General features: G+C 45.9%; 1 protein-coding gene across 2 annotated transcripts in view; it reads right to left on the bottom strand.

Annotated features, from left to right (window-relative positions):
- LOC116576277 (quinone oxidoreductase-like protein 2) overlaps positions 1–9,184 on the bottom strand; it is a 28,491-nt gene extending 19,307 nt beyond the window's left edge. Inside the window, exons 1-7 of one of the 2 annotated variants that reach the window (XM_032318336.1) lie at positions 9,065–9,184; positions 8,877–8,985; positions 6,516–6,612; positions 5,144–5,202; positions 4,537–4,602; positions 3,736–3,845; positions 2,220–2,307 (exon numbers count right to left, since the gene is read on the bottom strand). In XM_032318336.1, coding sequence (XP_032174227.1) covers positions 2,220–2,307; positions 3,736–3,845; positions 4,537–4,602; positions 5,144–5,202; positions 6,516–6,612; positions 8,877–8,985; positions 9,065–9,114 — 579 coding nt within the window. In that variant the 5' untranslated portion in view covers positions 9,115–9,184. The remainder of the gene's footprint in view (positions 1–2,219; positions 2,308–3,735; positions 3,846–4,536; positions 4,603–5,143; positions 5,203–6,515; positions 6,613–8,876; positions 8,986–9,064) is intronic. The other variant, XM_032318337.1, reaches the window with a different exon arrangement.
- Positions 9,185–15,008: the final 5,824 nt, after the last annotated feature.

Here is a 15,008-nt window from a genome sequence, read left to right as displayed (position 1 = left end):
ACACCAGCCTAGCGTCAGGGAGTTGACGCCAATCTCTATTCTCACAAGGGTGCCAGCGAGACCAGCCACAAGCCCCTGTCTCCCCTGGTGCCTCACTTTCTTCATCTGTGAAGTAGGGATAATAAACACTTTACCCACCTCCAGGGGTTTGTTAGCAGCAGGGGTAAGATAATTGGTGTGGAGTCACTTTGAAAGCAATATGAAATGCTGTAAATGCAGGTTGTTCTCAAAATAACCTGTTCCAAGTAGGTGGCATGATGACATTTTAAAGTTGTTTTTATTATTTTGTTGTTGTTTGCTTTTGCTGAGAACCATTATGGCTACTGAAGAATACAGAGCTTAAATTAACTTTAGTATCTGAGTTGAAGTGAATTTTTCTCTCACTTAACCTACTACCACTAATCAAAACAAATAGTGCAATTTTATCTTCCTAGAAATGGTAAATAATCAGTGGTTCTAGACAAGGAGGCTAATTTTGGTCTCCCCACTGAGAGGTGCTAAGAGCCTGACTTTGACATGAAACGTGTTCATGTTCCATGGAGAGCCTCCTGGTAGCTAAGACTGCTCTCAGAACTCACGTGTCCTTCCCAAAGAGAAGTGACGAGAGCAAGGAGAGACGCCACCTGAAGAAATTCCAGAACAATCCAATTATCTCCAAACCTGGGTATCTCGGCGCCTTCTGGATATCCCAACTGCCCACACCCCAGAAACCTCACACTTAATGCTTCCAAAACTGAGCTCACCATTCCCTCCTGTCTTCTCAACTGCAATAAATGGCAAATCCACAAGTTAACCTAGTTTGCTCCTTCCCACTCAATGTCTAATAATAACAGGTTCCCTTTTTAAGAGATTCTTACCAACATGCCATGCCCTCTAGCAGGCGTACTGCACGTGTAATTTCAATATCCCCACAACGACCCCGTATGAGGAAAGCTTTATTTTACCCGTGAGGAAACTGAAGCAATTAAGCTGGAGGCAGTGTTGGAATCTGAACCTAAGTCAGAGTCATTTCAAAGTCCTTGTTCCTTCAACTGGATGAGGATCAAACTCTATTTTCTTCTACTCTAGTCTCTCTTGATTCATTTCCGGTGCCTTGGCTCAACTATCACCACCGCCGGCTTCGACGGCAACAAGAGGCTGCTCTACTTCCTCCAGACTGTCCCTGATTTTGCCCCATCTCGCATCCCCACTGCTACCAGAATGAACTTGGCAAAATGCAAATATGATCACGGTTCTTCCCAGTTTAAAGTTCTTAGTGGTTCCTGAGAGCTTCCAACAAGGATTCAAATTCTTCAGTGCCTCATGATCGTGTCTCTGCCTACCTCCCTAAAGTTATCTTCCACCACTCCCCACTGCCCAAATCCTTTGCTCCACAGATGCTACTTGCCAACTCCCTGAAAGCATCCTGGGATGCCCCGCGTCTCTATCTTCTGACATGTCCTCCCCGCACTAAAATGGCCTTCACCTCCCTTCTTCCTCTATTCAACTGCGACCAGTCTTTCCGAAGTCACCTTAAATGCCTACGGTCTCCAAGAAACCCTCCTTGTCTGACACCCACAGTCTCAGAGTGAGGCCCCTGAAGAGATTTGGGTCTTTCTTTCCTTTATTCTTTCATTCAGGAAATAGTTACTGAGTGCTTACTATGGTCTAGGCACCGTGCCAGCTGCTGGGACTACAGTAATAAGCCAAACAGACACTGTCCCGGCCTTCAGGGGGATTCCAGTCAAGCAGGAGGGAGACCGTAATCCCATCATGACTCAAGGAAAGGATTAACCACACACTGAGGTGTGTACCATGAAAGAGAAGTACAGGAGGTGAGCACACTGTCTACAAACAGCTGGGGGAGAGGGGTGGGAAGAGAGATTAACTCTCCTGAGGAACAAAGAATACTTCCCGAAAGAAGTGACATCTGTGTTTAGACCTGAAGTGCAGAGGGAAACAGTTCAGAAGAGCTTTACAGGTAGAAGGAACAGAATCTGCAGAGGCCAAGAAGCAAGTCGGCTCTTGCCAGGTTCCAGTAACAGGACAGATGAGGGAGCTACTCCCATGTCCCCTCACCAGTCTGCAGGCAAATAGAAGGCCAGACCCTCCTCTGGGTGACTTTATATCCCCAGGGCCTTGCCCATGACATTAATGAGCGAACAAATGAACACATTCTATGTCTGGAAACTGGAGGTATGATTTTTTTTTTTTTTTTTTAAACGGAGACCCCAACATACAAACACCTGAGCCTGAAGAACGTTGGTTGCCACATCTATCACCGCCAGGCCTGTGGCTCCAGCTGCTGCCGTCACTAAAACAGTTTCTCTGCAGAGAAAGATGAACATTACTTCAGAAACCTTCCAACATCATCCAATCATATGATTTCGTGAACATTTAAAAGCAAGAAGAGAGAGGCGCCTGGGTGGCTCTGGGTTAAAGCTTCTGCCTTCCGCTCAGGTCATGATCCCCGGGTCCTGGGATCGAGCCCCATACTGGGCTCTCTGCTCTGCAGGGAGCCTGCTTCCTCCTCTCTCTCTCTCTCTTCTCTCTCTCTGCCTGCCTCTCTGCCTACTTGGGATCTCTCTCTGTCAAATTAAAAAAAAAAAAAAAGCAAGAAGAGAACTTAAAGGCCATTTCATTCAGCCCTTCACAGACCCCCATTCTTTAGGCTTTGGGGCTGGCTTACGTATGTGGCTGCTTGATCAGTGGAAATTGGGCCCAGCTGAAGATTTCCCAGGAAAAAATATTCCTTCTTCTCTCTAGGAGACGTCTCTTCCTCATGGAAGAGACTCATGGCCCCCGCTCACCTAAAGTCACCTCTCTGGAGCAATTCTTGCCCTGAAAAGGGCAAGAGACTCATGGCCCCCGCTCACCTAAAGGCACCTCTCTGGAGCAATTCTTGCCCTGAAAAGGGCAAGAGGCATATATTGCAGGTAAAATGGGGAAACTCCTGCATCTTTGAGTTTGAAATATCCCAGTTAGGCACACCCAACCACGCCTCACAGAAACAAACACCACAGGACTCCATTAAAACCAGACTGAAACAAGTTTACATAAACCAGCTCTCTAAAGTGTAAGGTTTGGGGCGTCTGGTTGGCTCAGTTGGTTAAGCGTCTGCTTTTGGCTCAGGTCCTGATCCTGGAGTCCCAGGATCCAGTCACAGGGCTCTCTGCTCAGCAGGGAGTCGGCTTCTCCCTCTGACCCTCCCTCCTCTCATGCTTTCTCTCTCTCTCTCACTCTCTCTCTCTCTCTCTCAAAGGAATAGATACAATCTTTTTTTTTTTTTTAAGTGAGGTTCTCAGGGTGATGGCTCAGTTGATCAAGCATCTGCCTTAAAGTTTCTGGGATTGAGTCCCATGCCGGTCTCCCTGCTCATCGGGGAGCCTGATTCTCCCTCTCCCTCTGCCTGTCTCTCCTCCTGTTCAGGTGCGTTCTTTCTCAGATAAATTAAATAAAGCATTTTAAAAAAAACAACAACAAAAGAAAATGTAAGGTTTTCTAGGAGGTGATCTCCAGAGTGGCCAGATTTGAAACAGCCATTTCGCCAAATTCATACTGGCCAAGTTCACAGTCTGTCATTCCATCTAAGACACTGGACTCCCATCTCAGGTCACTACCTTCCTTTGGCCTTTCCTCACACCAACTGAACAAGAGCCAAAGGTTAGAGAAGGGAGAGGAAGGGGCAAGGTCTTACTGGTCACTTCTGATCTCAGAAAGAGACATTAGCCCTGGGTTGTCTATAGAGCCTCTCACCCTGGTCGAGTGCGTGCCCGATGCTCCAAGGCCAAAATAGCAGTGCCATAAGATACAGGTAGGGCAGCAGCTTCTCGGAGGGGGGCCCTTTCTGGAATCTGCCACAGCATCTGTGAAAAGAGGTAACAGTCACTTAGGGATTAAGCACATGTACCTGCCCACAAAGGCTGCTCAGTAAACATTGTGATTTGGTTGAGTGATTGATCTGTGAAGGAACCAAGCCTGTCAGGAGCTAAAACCCAAGAGAAGTCAAAACCAAGCAAGCTGTGATGGAATTCAAATCCAAGAATCCGACGGTTCTCTGTCCGTTTTACCTCCATAAAGCCATAAGCTGTGGCGGGGCGGGGGGGGGGGGGGGGGGGGGGGGGATGTGTACTCTTCACCACTAGGGGCCGCCATTCACATCCTGTACACACCTACCCCACCACCCGGGCTGGCCCTGGTCCCGGGACCACCTCTTTCACAAACTTGATGTGGGGGAGAAACCTATTATATCTAGCTCATTGCCCCGGACCAGTTTTTCTACCAAAACTACCCATGGTCCAATCGGACAGCCAGCCAGTTGCTCCAGGGGGAAAAATGCCCTTCTTCATCTCAGTGTTCACGCAAAGCTCTGTGCAAGGGTTGTCACTCAGATACAGAAAAGGTCTTTAGCATTTGAAAGAAAGAAGTACTTGGCTCAGAAACAAATACAAAAAAGGGGGGGGGAGGGGTAACAAGGAATGAGAGCTAGGTGGAGGCTAAAGGAAAGAAAAGAGGAAAAAAAGATCTCCAAGCAGACATATTGAGAGCTAGTGATACCTTTTGGTCAATGACACATTCTTCAGCCATACCATCAAAGCCACTCACGCCAATAACTCGATCTCCCTGAAGAGAAAATACCATTAAGGTCTTCTTCAAATACATTGCCTTGCCATTTACTGCTTTCCAAATTAATCAAAGAAAGAAAGAAAATCTTTCTTTCTGACCCTGTAAGTTGCAGGTTGGCCTTAATTATCTATTCAGAATTAATGTTTAGTAAATAATTCAACCATCTTCTCAATACCCCCATGAGGGTGCCAAGACAATATGAGCACATTTTGGACAGGACAGATTGAGGAAAAAGTTGAAATAAATTAGAATCCCGGAATTTTTCTCACAAGAGGCTGAAACTTGAGAATGTTCTATCCTCTCAGTAACTAGAGACTGAGGTGCCGTCTTCTTTAGAAATAAAAGGTTTTACGAAGCCAGGAACTTCCACTGGCTTCCTTCCTCCAATTCAGAATTAGTTTCTTCCGCCTTCATCTCGGTTTCCCTCTGGTGTCCGCTGGCAAAGGCCAAGAGAAGCAAGACCCTTTGGCTACAAATGAGGTTAGCACATTTCTCATGGCTACACATACATCAATTCCCTCGATTTTACCTCACTCACCTCTTTCACTATGCTGACATCGGTGCCTATCTCCAGTACAGTCCCAGAAAACTCCATTCCTAAAACAAATTGTTTAAACACTAGGTTATCTATAAAGCCCAGCACCACAGAGATGAGAAAAGCCTGACCAACAGGCCATCCTATCCACTTTCTAGAGCTGAGAGGGCATAAGTGCCCTCCCCACCCCTCCCCCATACCCCAACACACCTCTCCCCACTCAGGGAAGAACACTGCATCCAAAGCACAGGAAAGTGAACTTAAGATTTCATGATCAGAACCTGAAAAGCGACAGCAGTCCCATTCTTACCAACTGACAAATGAAAATTTCAAGAATGGGAAAAAACACCAAGCATCACACAGGTACACGAGTACTTCTGATCCTGCTTCACTGGGCCCTTGGGGTCCTTACAGCATTCTGATTACAACGTTCACCATATGCATTGATCTGTTTCTGAGGACTAGGAGGCCCTCAAGAACATGAACTATATTTATTCATACAGTACTTGGCTCAATTTGGATAAACTGATGTTGTCTGTTCTTTCCTCTTCCACCTCCAAAATTTCTGAATTTAATGATCATACATTTGCCACTTGAGCTGCCAGAGGAGTAACTCAATTGATTCTGACATCCCCCGCCCCATCCAGCATGTCAGCAAATAATACAAACAGAGGAAAATGATTCCAAACGCTGAGACACAACCAAACACCCCAAGGCCAAAACAGAGCAACCATTTTGCAATCACTGTATCCTTAATAGTACACGTCTGTATAAAATATACACATACTACATACACAATAAGCTACACTTCTTTCTCCTTAATTAAATTTCAACAACAAAAGGCAGTCATTTGTCCACATTTTCAGGATCTAAATGTAATCAGATTGGGCATAATTACAATCAGACAGTGACTGCTAGAAATGTATAAACTCTTTTCTTTTTTCTGATCCTCTGATATTAGGTTTCTTTGGGAATGTGTTTGTGAGAACTGAGAGTTTTAGCTGCAAACAGATGTCTGTGCTCCCTCAGTGAAAAACCAATATTGAGGCACTCACAAGGAATAAAGGGAAATGACGAGGGCCAATGAGGACTCCATGATATATAAAAATTCATTTGTTCATTTATGCATTGTTAATGTCTTTATTGAGCATCTACTACCAACCAGGTGCAATGTTAAGATGGGGGATAAAACTAGGGGCGACACAGTCAAGGGGCTCCCAATCTTGTGCTTCTCATCAGGAGTGAGGCTGACTGACATATATGAAGCATCACAGCAGGGAGGCAAGCAGCGCCAAGCGTTACACCTGAGTAGCACACGGTTCTGAAAACTCTGTTGCTTCTTTCCCGAGCAGTCACTTGGCCCCTCCATACTCACCAGGTATGAAGGGAAGTTGGGGCTTTTCCTGATACTGACCACGGCAGACCAAAATGTCAGCAAAATTAACTCCACAGAAATGGACATCAACTCTGACCTGCAAAGGAAACATAGCAGCAGGAGGTGTCTGGGAGGCTCAGTCGGTTAGGCATCTGCCTTCAGCTCAGGTCATGGTCCCAGGGTCATTGGATAAAGCCCTGTGTTGGGCTCCCTGTTCAGCGGGATCTTAAGGAAAAAAAGGCAAGTGGTGTGGGGTGGAGGGGATAGCAGCAAAGCAGAGTGGTGCATGGCTATGGAGACAAAGTTCATTCAGTTGCATCAAAATATTTCCTGAATGTCTGCTATAAGCCATGTACTGAATTAAGTGCCCGAGTGCAATCATGAGACAAAATGCACAAGGTTCTTGCCTTTACAGAGCTAAGACTATGGTAGATATCTGATATCTGTATACAGCCTTCCCACCTGAATGTACTCCATCTAGTCTGATCTCAAAAGCTAAGCATGGTTGGGCCTGGTTAGTACTTGGATGGGAGAAGACAGACATCAGCCAAGTAATTGTGATAATTTATGTGTTAAATTACAACTCCTACACAAAATGTTAAAGAGAGAACTATATGGTGCTGTGAAAATGCGTAATAGGGTGATTTAACCTTTTGTTGAAGTCAGGAAAAAAATCTCTGAGAAAGGAATACTTGAACTAAGAACAGCTAACACAACCAAACATGATGGCATGTGCAAAGGCCCTGTGATGGGAACAAAAGAAAAACCAGTGAGTGTAGAGCGCAAAGAGGAGAAAGAGATGGGGCTACAGAGCAGGGACCACACTATCCAAGGATGTGTAGTCTTTACTGAGGCTCTGGGTCTTCACAGTAGGAACAATGGGAAGCCATTAAAGGATTTTAAGCAGAAGGGTAACATGACCAGCTGTTCTGAGGATCAATAATCACTGTGGAGGCCAATTCTAGATCCCCAGCTTCTATGCTTCACGCCCATGCTAGAGCAGAGGCAGGCCTGCATCAATGTAACCAGCACTTTTTCACTCCGTAAGCCAGTGGTTCTCAAAATCTGGTTCCCAAACCAGCAGCTTCAGTGTCACCTGGGAACTTACTGAAACATTCAAATTCTTGGGCCTCACCCCGACCTAGGGAATCAGACACTCCGGGGACAGAGTCCAGCAATCTGTTTTAGCAAGCCCCAGGTGATGCTGACAGGCTGAGAACAGGACCGAGAAAAAGGAGAAAATGAAGGCTGAGAGAATCGCTGACATTTCTCATTTAGGACAGAGGAAGCCATGTTGGTGAGAAGACATTTCTAGGGACAAAATGCATCCATTCAACGATGTTTTGAGCGTCTGCCATGTGCCAGGCCCTATTCTACAGTATGAGGAGTTGATGGCAAATAAACTCACAGAGACCCAACTCCCATGAGCTAATTCCTTAGGAGGCAGAGTTTGGGTGAAGAACAGAACTAAGGAGCCCACCTTCAGGCTGCGCACACCGCGTGCATGACGCACCAGTGGTTGACATGTATGGTGCATGTAGGGCCTCAAGCCTCTCCACCTTAGATTCAAGGATGATTCAAGAATAAATGTCTTTCAGCACATGAATTCCAGGAAGCAGACCGGCTGCCATCACACGCTCATTCAAATAATCCACTTCGCAGCAGGGACCCCCCTAGTGAAGTTGACACATCAGGACTGCAGCCACAAGCCTTCTCTCACCAGGGGTCCCCAACGCTGAGGCTCACTACTTGCTTCACCTTGTCAGAGGTTCTCATTCTCCATTCGAGATGACATTGTGTCACCAGGGAGGTCACCGGGCAGGGCCAGAGTGACTTCTATATTTCACTGGAAATGCCCACAATCCTAAACTAATCTCACCCCAAATCAGGGCACTGCACCAGAGGAGAGCACAAGGCCCGTACTCAGAACTATAGGACAGACGTTACCGGACTGGTCTGGGGGAGGAGGGAGGACAGATCATTAAATGCTGACACTGAAGGGGAAGCCAAGGACGGGGTCCATTTCTGTGTATTAAACTAAGAACCTGCAAGGGGTTATGCAAAGTCGTTGTGCAAAGCAGAATTGTCGGTTTCTAAGGCGACAGCTCTGGGGCATTCCGCAAGAGGCCTACATCTGAGTTTGGGGGAGATATCCTCCCTCAGCTCTGGTGGCCTTTTTGTGAACCCCGAAAGGGCCCTTGCGGCCCCGCGCGGAGTTGCGCTCCAGGCTCCCGGTCGCCCCCTAGCCGAGCACTTGGGAACTCCATGCAGGCGAAGCCCGCGGTGGGTGTGTGGCGGCCGAGGGGAAGAGTGAAAGGGAGCGTCGGGGGGTTCCCGGGAATAGGCCTGTCACCACCCTACCTCATGAGGCCTGACAGGGCGGGAGGCGACCTCCTCGATGGCCAAGGGCTGCTTCAGCTCGGCGCAGAGCGCGGCGCGGTAGTGGCGGCCGCAGCCCGGCCCCGCCCTCCTGTAACACAGAGCAAGCGGCGGGTTACGGGGGAACCCCCGGCTGCCTTTTGGGGCTCAGGGGAGAGTCGAGGCCCCACCTGCAGAGCCACGCCCGAGGCAGCCACGGACCTCGAGCCACCGCCGCCATGGCCGGGAGTAGAGCGGCGCGCGAGGGGTGGCCCGAGGGGGCAGGAAGCGCGGAACGCAGCGCCGGCCCCGCCCCGGCCCCTGGGACCGCGGAAGAGTGTGTGTGGGGCGGGGAACGCCCGGGGCCGCGACCCGACCCGGGTGGGCTGCGGCCCGGGTCACCCCACCTGCAGGGCGCCGTGCTGCCCTGGGGTCTGAGCCCCTTTTGCCCGGCCTCTGGGTGCTGGAGCTCGATGGAGAGAAAAGAAAACAAAAGGAATAGATCGGCTGAGATTAAACTCCGTTGGTATTTTACTAGCAAATTTGGGAAACTTAAAAACCACACGTGATGGGGCGCCTGGGTGGCTCAGTGGGTTAAAGCCTCTGCCTTCGGCTCAGGTCATGATCCCAGGGTCCTGGGATCGAGCCCCACATCAGGCTCTCTGCTCGGCAGGGACCCTGCTGTCTCCTCTCTCTCTCTCTCTCTGCCTACTTGTAATCTCTGTCTGTTAAATAAATAAAAATCTTTAAAAAAAAAAAAAAAAAAACCACACGTGATGACATGTAAATAGCGGTTCTTGGGTTCTCCGCACTGAGAAATCCTAAATGCACAGGTAAAGGCCTCAATGTTCCTTGCTGGAGTTCAATTCTTGTTACTAATTTTCTCACACTTGCGGGACTATTTACGCTTAAATTATACAGTTACTAGTAATCCACCGTTGAATGATTTTAGTATTCAGATCCAAAGAATACTTTCAGTTAAAAGCAGGCCCAAAGCTGGTGGTTTTTATATTCTTGATGCCTCTGTTATGCCTGGCACATATTAAACACTCAATAATTGACTCAATGACTACTTAATTCCTTGGTGAACAGGTATACTCTGGAAAAACATAACAATACAATCTGCGAAATATTATAAAACTGGGTAGATTTCTGTTGCATCAGTAACCAAATGTTTATATATTAGCAAGATAAGAGAAGCAGATAATTCTGGGAAGAATATTTCATTTGACAGCTGGCTTTTAAACACATCTCAACGTCTTTTTTTTTTTTTTAAGATTTTATCTATTTATTTGACAGAGAGAGAGATCACAAGTAGGCAGAGAGGCAGGCAGAGAGAGAGAGGGAAGCAGGCTCCCTGCTGAGCAGAGACCTGAAGTGGGCCTCGATCCAAGGACCCTGAGATTATGACCTGAGCTGAAAGCAGAGGTTTAACCCACTGAGCCACCCAGGCACCCTCAATGTCCTTAAAAGACATCTGGTCAAAGAGCATAGCCTCTAAAGTTCCAGCTGAGCTCTACCACCTATCTGTGTGGCTTTGGAATTACAACTGATGGCTGTGGGCCCCAGCTTCCTCCTCTGTAAAGTGAAAGGGTCGGACAACACAATTCCCGAATTCCTAAATTCTTTCAATTTTTTGGTGGAAAATAGTCCAAGATAGCAAATGACCTGGAAGGAATGATCACGGGTGGAATGAAAGGAAAATAGCAAACATGAAGGAGTGATGAACCTCTGAGATTATAGCCTAGAAGCTAAGGTAAGAGAGGAATCCAACAAGCACGCCCCCACCACAGGTGCTTATTAGAGGTCACGGCCAGAGAATCTGAAAAGTCATTTTAGCCCTCGACCCCCTCAGGAGAGAACTCGGGCATAAGAGGAACATGAACTAGAAAGTGAGAAGACAAAAAAAGTTTGTTTCCAATGAACTGGTTTGGGAACTTTTAGTGATTAGGCACAGAAAATCAAGCCAGGAATCAAAATGAATATTCTGGTTGCCAATAACAATAAGCAACAAGAAATCTCAAGTTAATGAAGTGTGAAACAAATGAAGTGTGAGGACGAAATGAGTTGTTATGTATGGAAAATGTATTGTAAAACATTAGGTATCTATACAAGATATAAGGCAAACAATTTTCCATTGAACTCCTTGAGAGTAACAACCATTTCTTAATCTCCTTTATGTTTGAAGTGCTTTGCGCATGCAATACTTTTAGGCATTTAATACATGTTTATCTTACGAATTGTTAAATGAGCACTCAATTATCTAGTATCAAATTTCCAGATAATTGGAAGTATCTTTAAGCATCAAGTTTCTATTTTTGATTTAGTATTTTTATGGAAATTTTTTCTATTGTGGTTTTCATAATATCCTTGTCATTCTCAGGGAATAGAAAATCAGTGAGTTTTGGGGAAATCTATCAATGCAGCATTTTCCACGTCTAATGGTATCCAAAGAAAATAGTAAAAGTCCCTTTAAGAAGAATCTTGGAGGGAGATTAAGGTATCTAAACTAAAAGAGGTGTTTTTAAGCATTTATATGCAAAATAACTTGCACATTTCCAAAGAGCTTCAAAGGTAAGTGACAAGGCATTCAATGGTAGTTGCTATAGTAGCAAAAGAAATATTTAGCCTATCCATGACGAGCTGCCACCACACCATACTGTCTAGTTTTTGTTATCGTTTCTGGCTATTTTGTTTTAATTGAGGGTAAGGGGGAAGAGTGGCCAGGAAGAACAAAATTGGAGCCCTGGGGAAGAATGAGACCAAGCAGCCATATCTGAATGGATCAGCCTCTGAGAAGAAAAGGAAAGAATCCAGAACTACTCTGCAGACCAGTTTGAGGGGCTCCCTAGGAAGTAAAAGTGTAACAGATGACTCTTCCTTCTGGTCCAGCTCCCACGAAGAGATAATACTGAGCATCCAGAAGCTGTTGGAGGGCGAAGGGTGGAGAAACAAGTCAGAGCTGAATACGTAATCAGTTATATTTTCACAGAACCAATGGACAAACAATATACAAACAATATTAGCCCTGTACAGGACTATGCTGAAAAGGTAAAAGTTTCCCCCACAGTTAGAATGCTTTATCCAATGCTTTCTCAGCTCCTCGAAAACAGAGACCGTGTCTCAGTGGCCCGAGCTCACCATCATGTCTATGTCAGCCCAGAGCAGGTGCTTGGTACATTGCCAATGCAGAAAGCAAGGAGCCCTGTGAGCTGAGTGGAGGAGCTCCCACAAATTACTATCCCAAGGCACAAAACCAAAACATTTTAAGAGTCTTGGACTCACTTCCCTGCCTAAATATGCAGCTGCTAGATATAATCTGACCCTTCATCTGCCTACTTTAGTATTGTCATTATAGATATAAATTATTACTTTCTGCCACGGGGATGTCCTCCAAGATTCCGGAGGTGTTGGTGGAGTACTTTGCCTTTTCACTGAATTCCCCCAGATGGCTCTTTCTGACTGTTGCAGTTGGGGTTAACTTTTATCAGCCTCAGAGAGGGACTTTGGCCCTTGACACGCATGGTACATATGGACCTTCCACTCTATTCCAAGAGCTCTATAAGCTGTGCTATGTCACTTATTTGCTCCAACATTCATGGAATCACAGAATTTCAGAGCAGGGATTGACTTGAAGATAATCTAATCAAACTGCTTCATTTACAAGCCAGAAATCTGAGGCTCTGGGAGGGAATAGCCTGAGGTCACAGTGTGGGGTTAGTGGCAAGAGTAGCATTGGGATCTGGCTCTCCTGGGGTGCCTGAGTGACTCAGTCGATTAAGCATCTGCCTTTAGTTCAGATCATGATCTCAGGGTCCTGGAATCAGGCTCCCTGCTTAGCAGGGAATCTGCTTCTCCCTCTCCCTCTCCCTCTGCCCTTCCCCTGGCCCCACTCAAGAGCTCTGTCTTTCTCTCTCTCAAATAAATAAATAAAATCTTTTAAAAAAGAAAAAAAAATCTGTCTTTCCTGATTTCCTGCTTGCTTCTCTTTCTACCAAGCTCTTTGGCATTCAGTCAATACTCGACACCATCATAATAATATATTGCATTTTCATACCACTTCATAGATTGCGAATCACTGTCACCCAAATTGGTTCATCCTGCCGTCGGTAAGAGTAATAGTTATTATCATTACAGCTAATACTTATTGGTAATGTAACAAACCAACCACTAGGTACTTTTGCATTATTTCATGAGTCCTCACCATTGTCCTGCTATTGATATACTATTATCAATAGTATCATCAAAAGTATATCAATATCAATGTATCAATAGTATAATGATATACTATTATTGATATGCTATTGATATACTATAATTTCCTAATGGATCAGGAATGTAGGTCTAAGGAGGTGAAGTAAGTAACTTGCCCAAGGCCACAAGGTTAGGAAATGGAGCCATCAAGAAGCCTCCTGAAGCCTGATGCTGGGCAATGACATCAGTATCCGGGTACCCAGCCACCTACTGTGCTTCCCCTCACAGCCCCCTCCAGAGCAGACAAAGAAGCTTTTGTATGATACATTTTAAAACTATGCTTTGCTTGTGGGCTTCAGCTTTATTTTATAGGAATTTTACAGTCATTCTAGCCTAGAAAAGAGAGGAATTCCCTGAAGGAGGGCCTACAGAGACAGCAGCCTCCAGGGGATGCGAGTAGTTGAGAGTCAGGAGCAGGAGAACACAGAATTAGGAGTTACTACCCTATTCTGTGTAGCCAGAAGCTTGAAAATTTATCTATTTCATTTAAATTTAAAATATTGCATGTGAGATTACACCTGTGATTATATGAAGTAGTTTTGACACACACACACGATTTTAATGAAACAATGTGCTGACCTGGTTGCCTGCTTACCAGCCATCACTTCAGCAGGTACTAGCAGGCATTTGGGCAAAATTCCTGGCACCCCAATGGGACGATTTGGAACCAGTGGTGGCCTAGACACAGGCTGTTGTCGCCCCCAAAACTTATCACCAGTCTTTGATGCAGGGATCTATTTTCCACCTTAAATCATAATTATGGAACAAGTTTACAGGTTCCCAAGCATGCTGGCAACTTTTTGCAGCTTTTCCAACCCCTCCTCCCCCAGAGAGAACAAATTCTTCCCTTCCATATGTTTTCCCCAGAGAATTTTGTATAAACCTGTATTCGTTTGCTAATCTCATGGTTCAGGTAGTATTCATCTGTCTTTCTATCCCAGCAGCTGAGCTGTGAGCATCATGGATGGTTCTGAGGCTAGTACAGCTAAGTGAAAAGAATTGGGGCCTTGAAATCTCATGTACCTGTGTATGATGATTCCAGATTTAGCTCCTTACTTACTGGGAGCATGCACTCTCTGGGTTTCTATATCCTCATATGGAAGACAAGCATAGTAATCCCCAGCTCAGGCGGTGGTTGAGAATTTAGCAAGGGAACAGAATACAGGGCAGCACAATCTAAATGGCAGCCCCTTCTACGAAGACAGTCCCTGCCCTTGAACCTCTCACCATCTGATGGAGCCAGGCACATTTAATTAGGCATCAAAGATGCCAGTGGTATGTCCTGTGACAGAGGGCTACAAAGGGGACTGGGACAGCACCGGGGGAGGTCAACCTACCCCAGCTGGAGAGTGTCATTTCAAGAGAGCCTCCCAGAGGAAAGAGGAGGGAGAATTCGGCAGACAGAAGGAGCTAAGTGAGTCCCAGGCAAAGGAGTGCCTGAGAGAGAATGTGGCACATTCAAGAAATTTTAAGTGGTCAGCTAGAGCTAAAAGGATGGTTTTTGAGCTGGAGAATGTTGAGAGACGAGGCCGGAGAAGCAGGTAGAGGGCAGAGAGGGCATAGGTTTGGGAGTGAGGCAGTCAGGAATTCCAACTTCACCACTTCCCGGCCATATTCCTCACCCAAGGGGCTTCTTTCTGAGTCTCAGTGTCCCCATTTGTGAAGTGATAGTCATTATATGAACTATAATAGGTCAAGGGCCTGGCACAGAATATACCTTTTTTTAAATGGGAGCAAGTGTCACTTACCTTTTTATCTAGGATGGGCTTGGTGGGTTGGCTCACAGGACCTACTCATTTTGACTGAGTCAATGCAAGGATGAATGAATGGGTGAATTCATTCACTTTACACATACTTATTAGATGCCATCCATGTGCCAGA

Source organism: Mustela erminea, chromosome 17 (assembly GCF_009829155.1).
Source record: "Mustela erminea isolate mMusErm1 chromosome 17, mMusErm1.Pri, whole genome shotgun sequence".
In the NCBI taxonomy this organism is placed as follows: Eukaryota; Metazoa; Chordata; class Mammalia; order Carnivora; family Mustelidae; genus Mustela; species Mustela erminea.
This window is presented reverse-complemented; position numbering and strand designations above follow the sequence as displayed.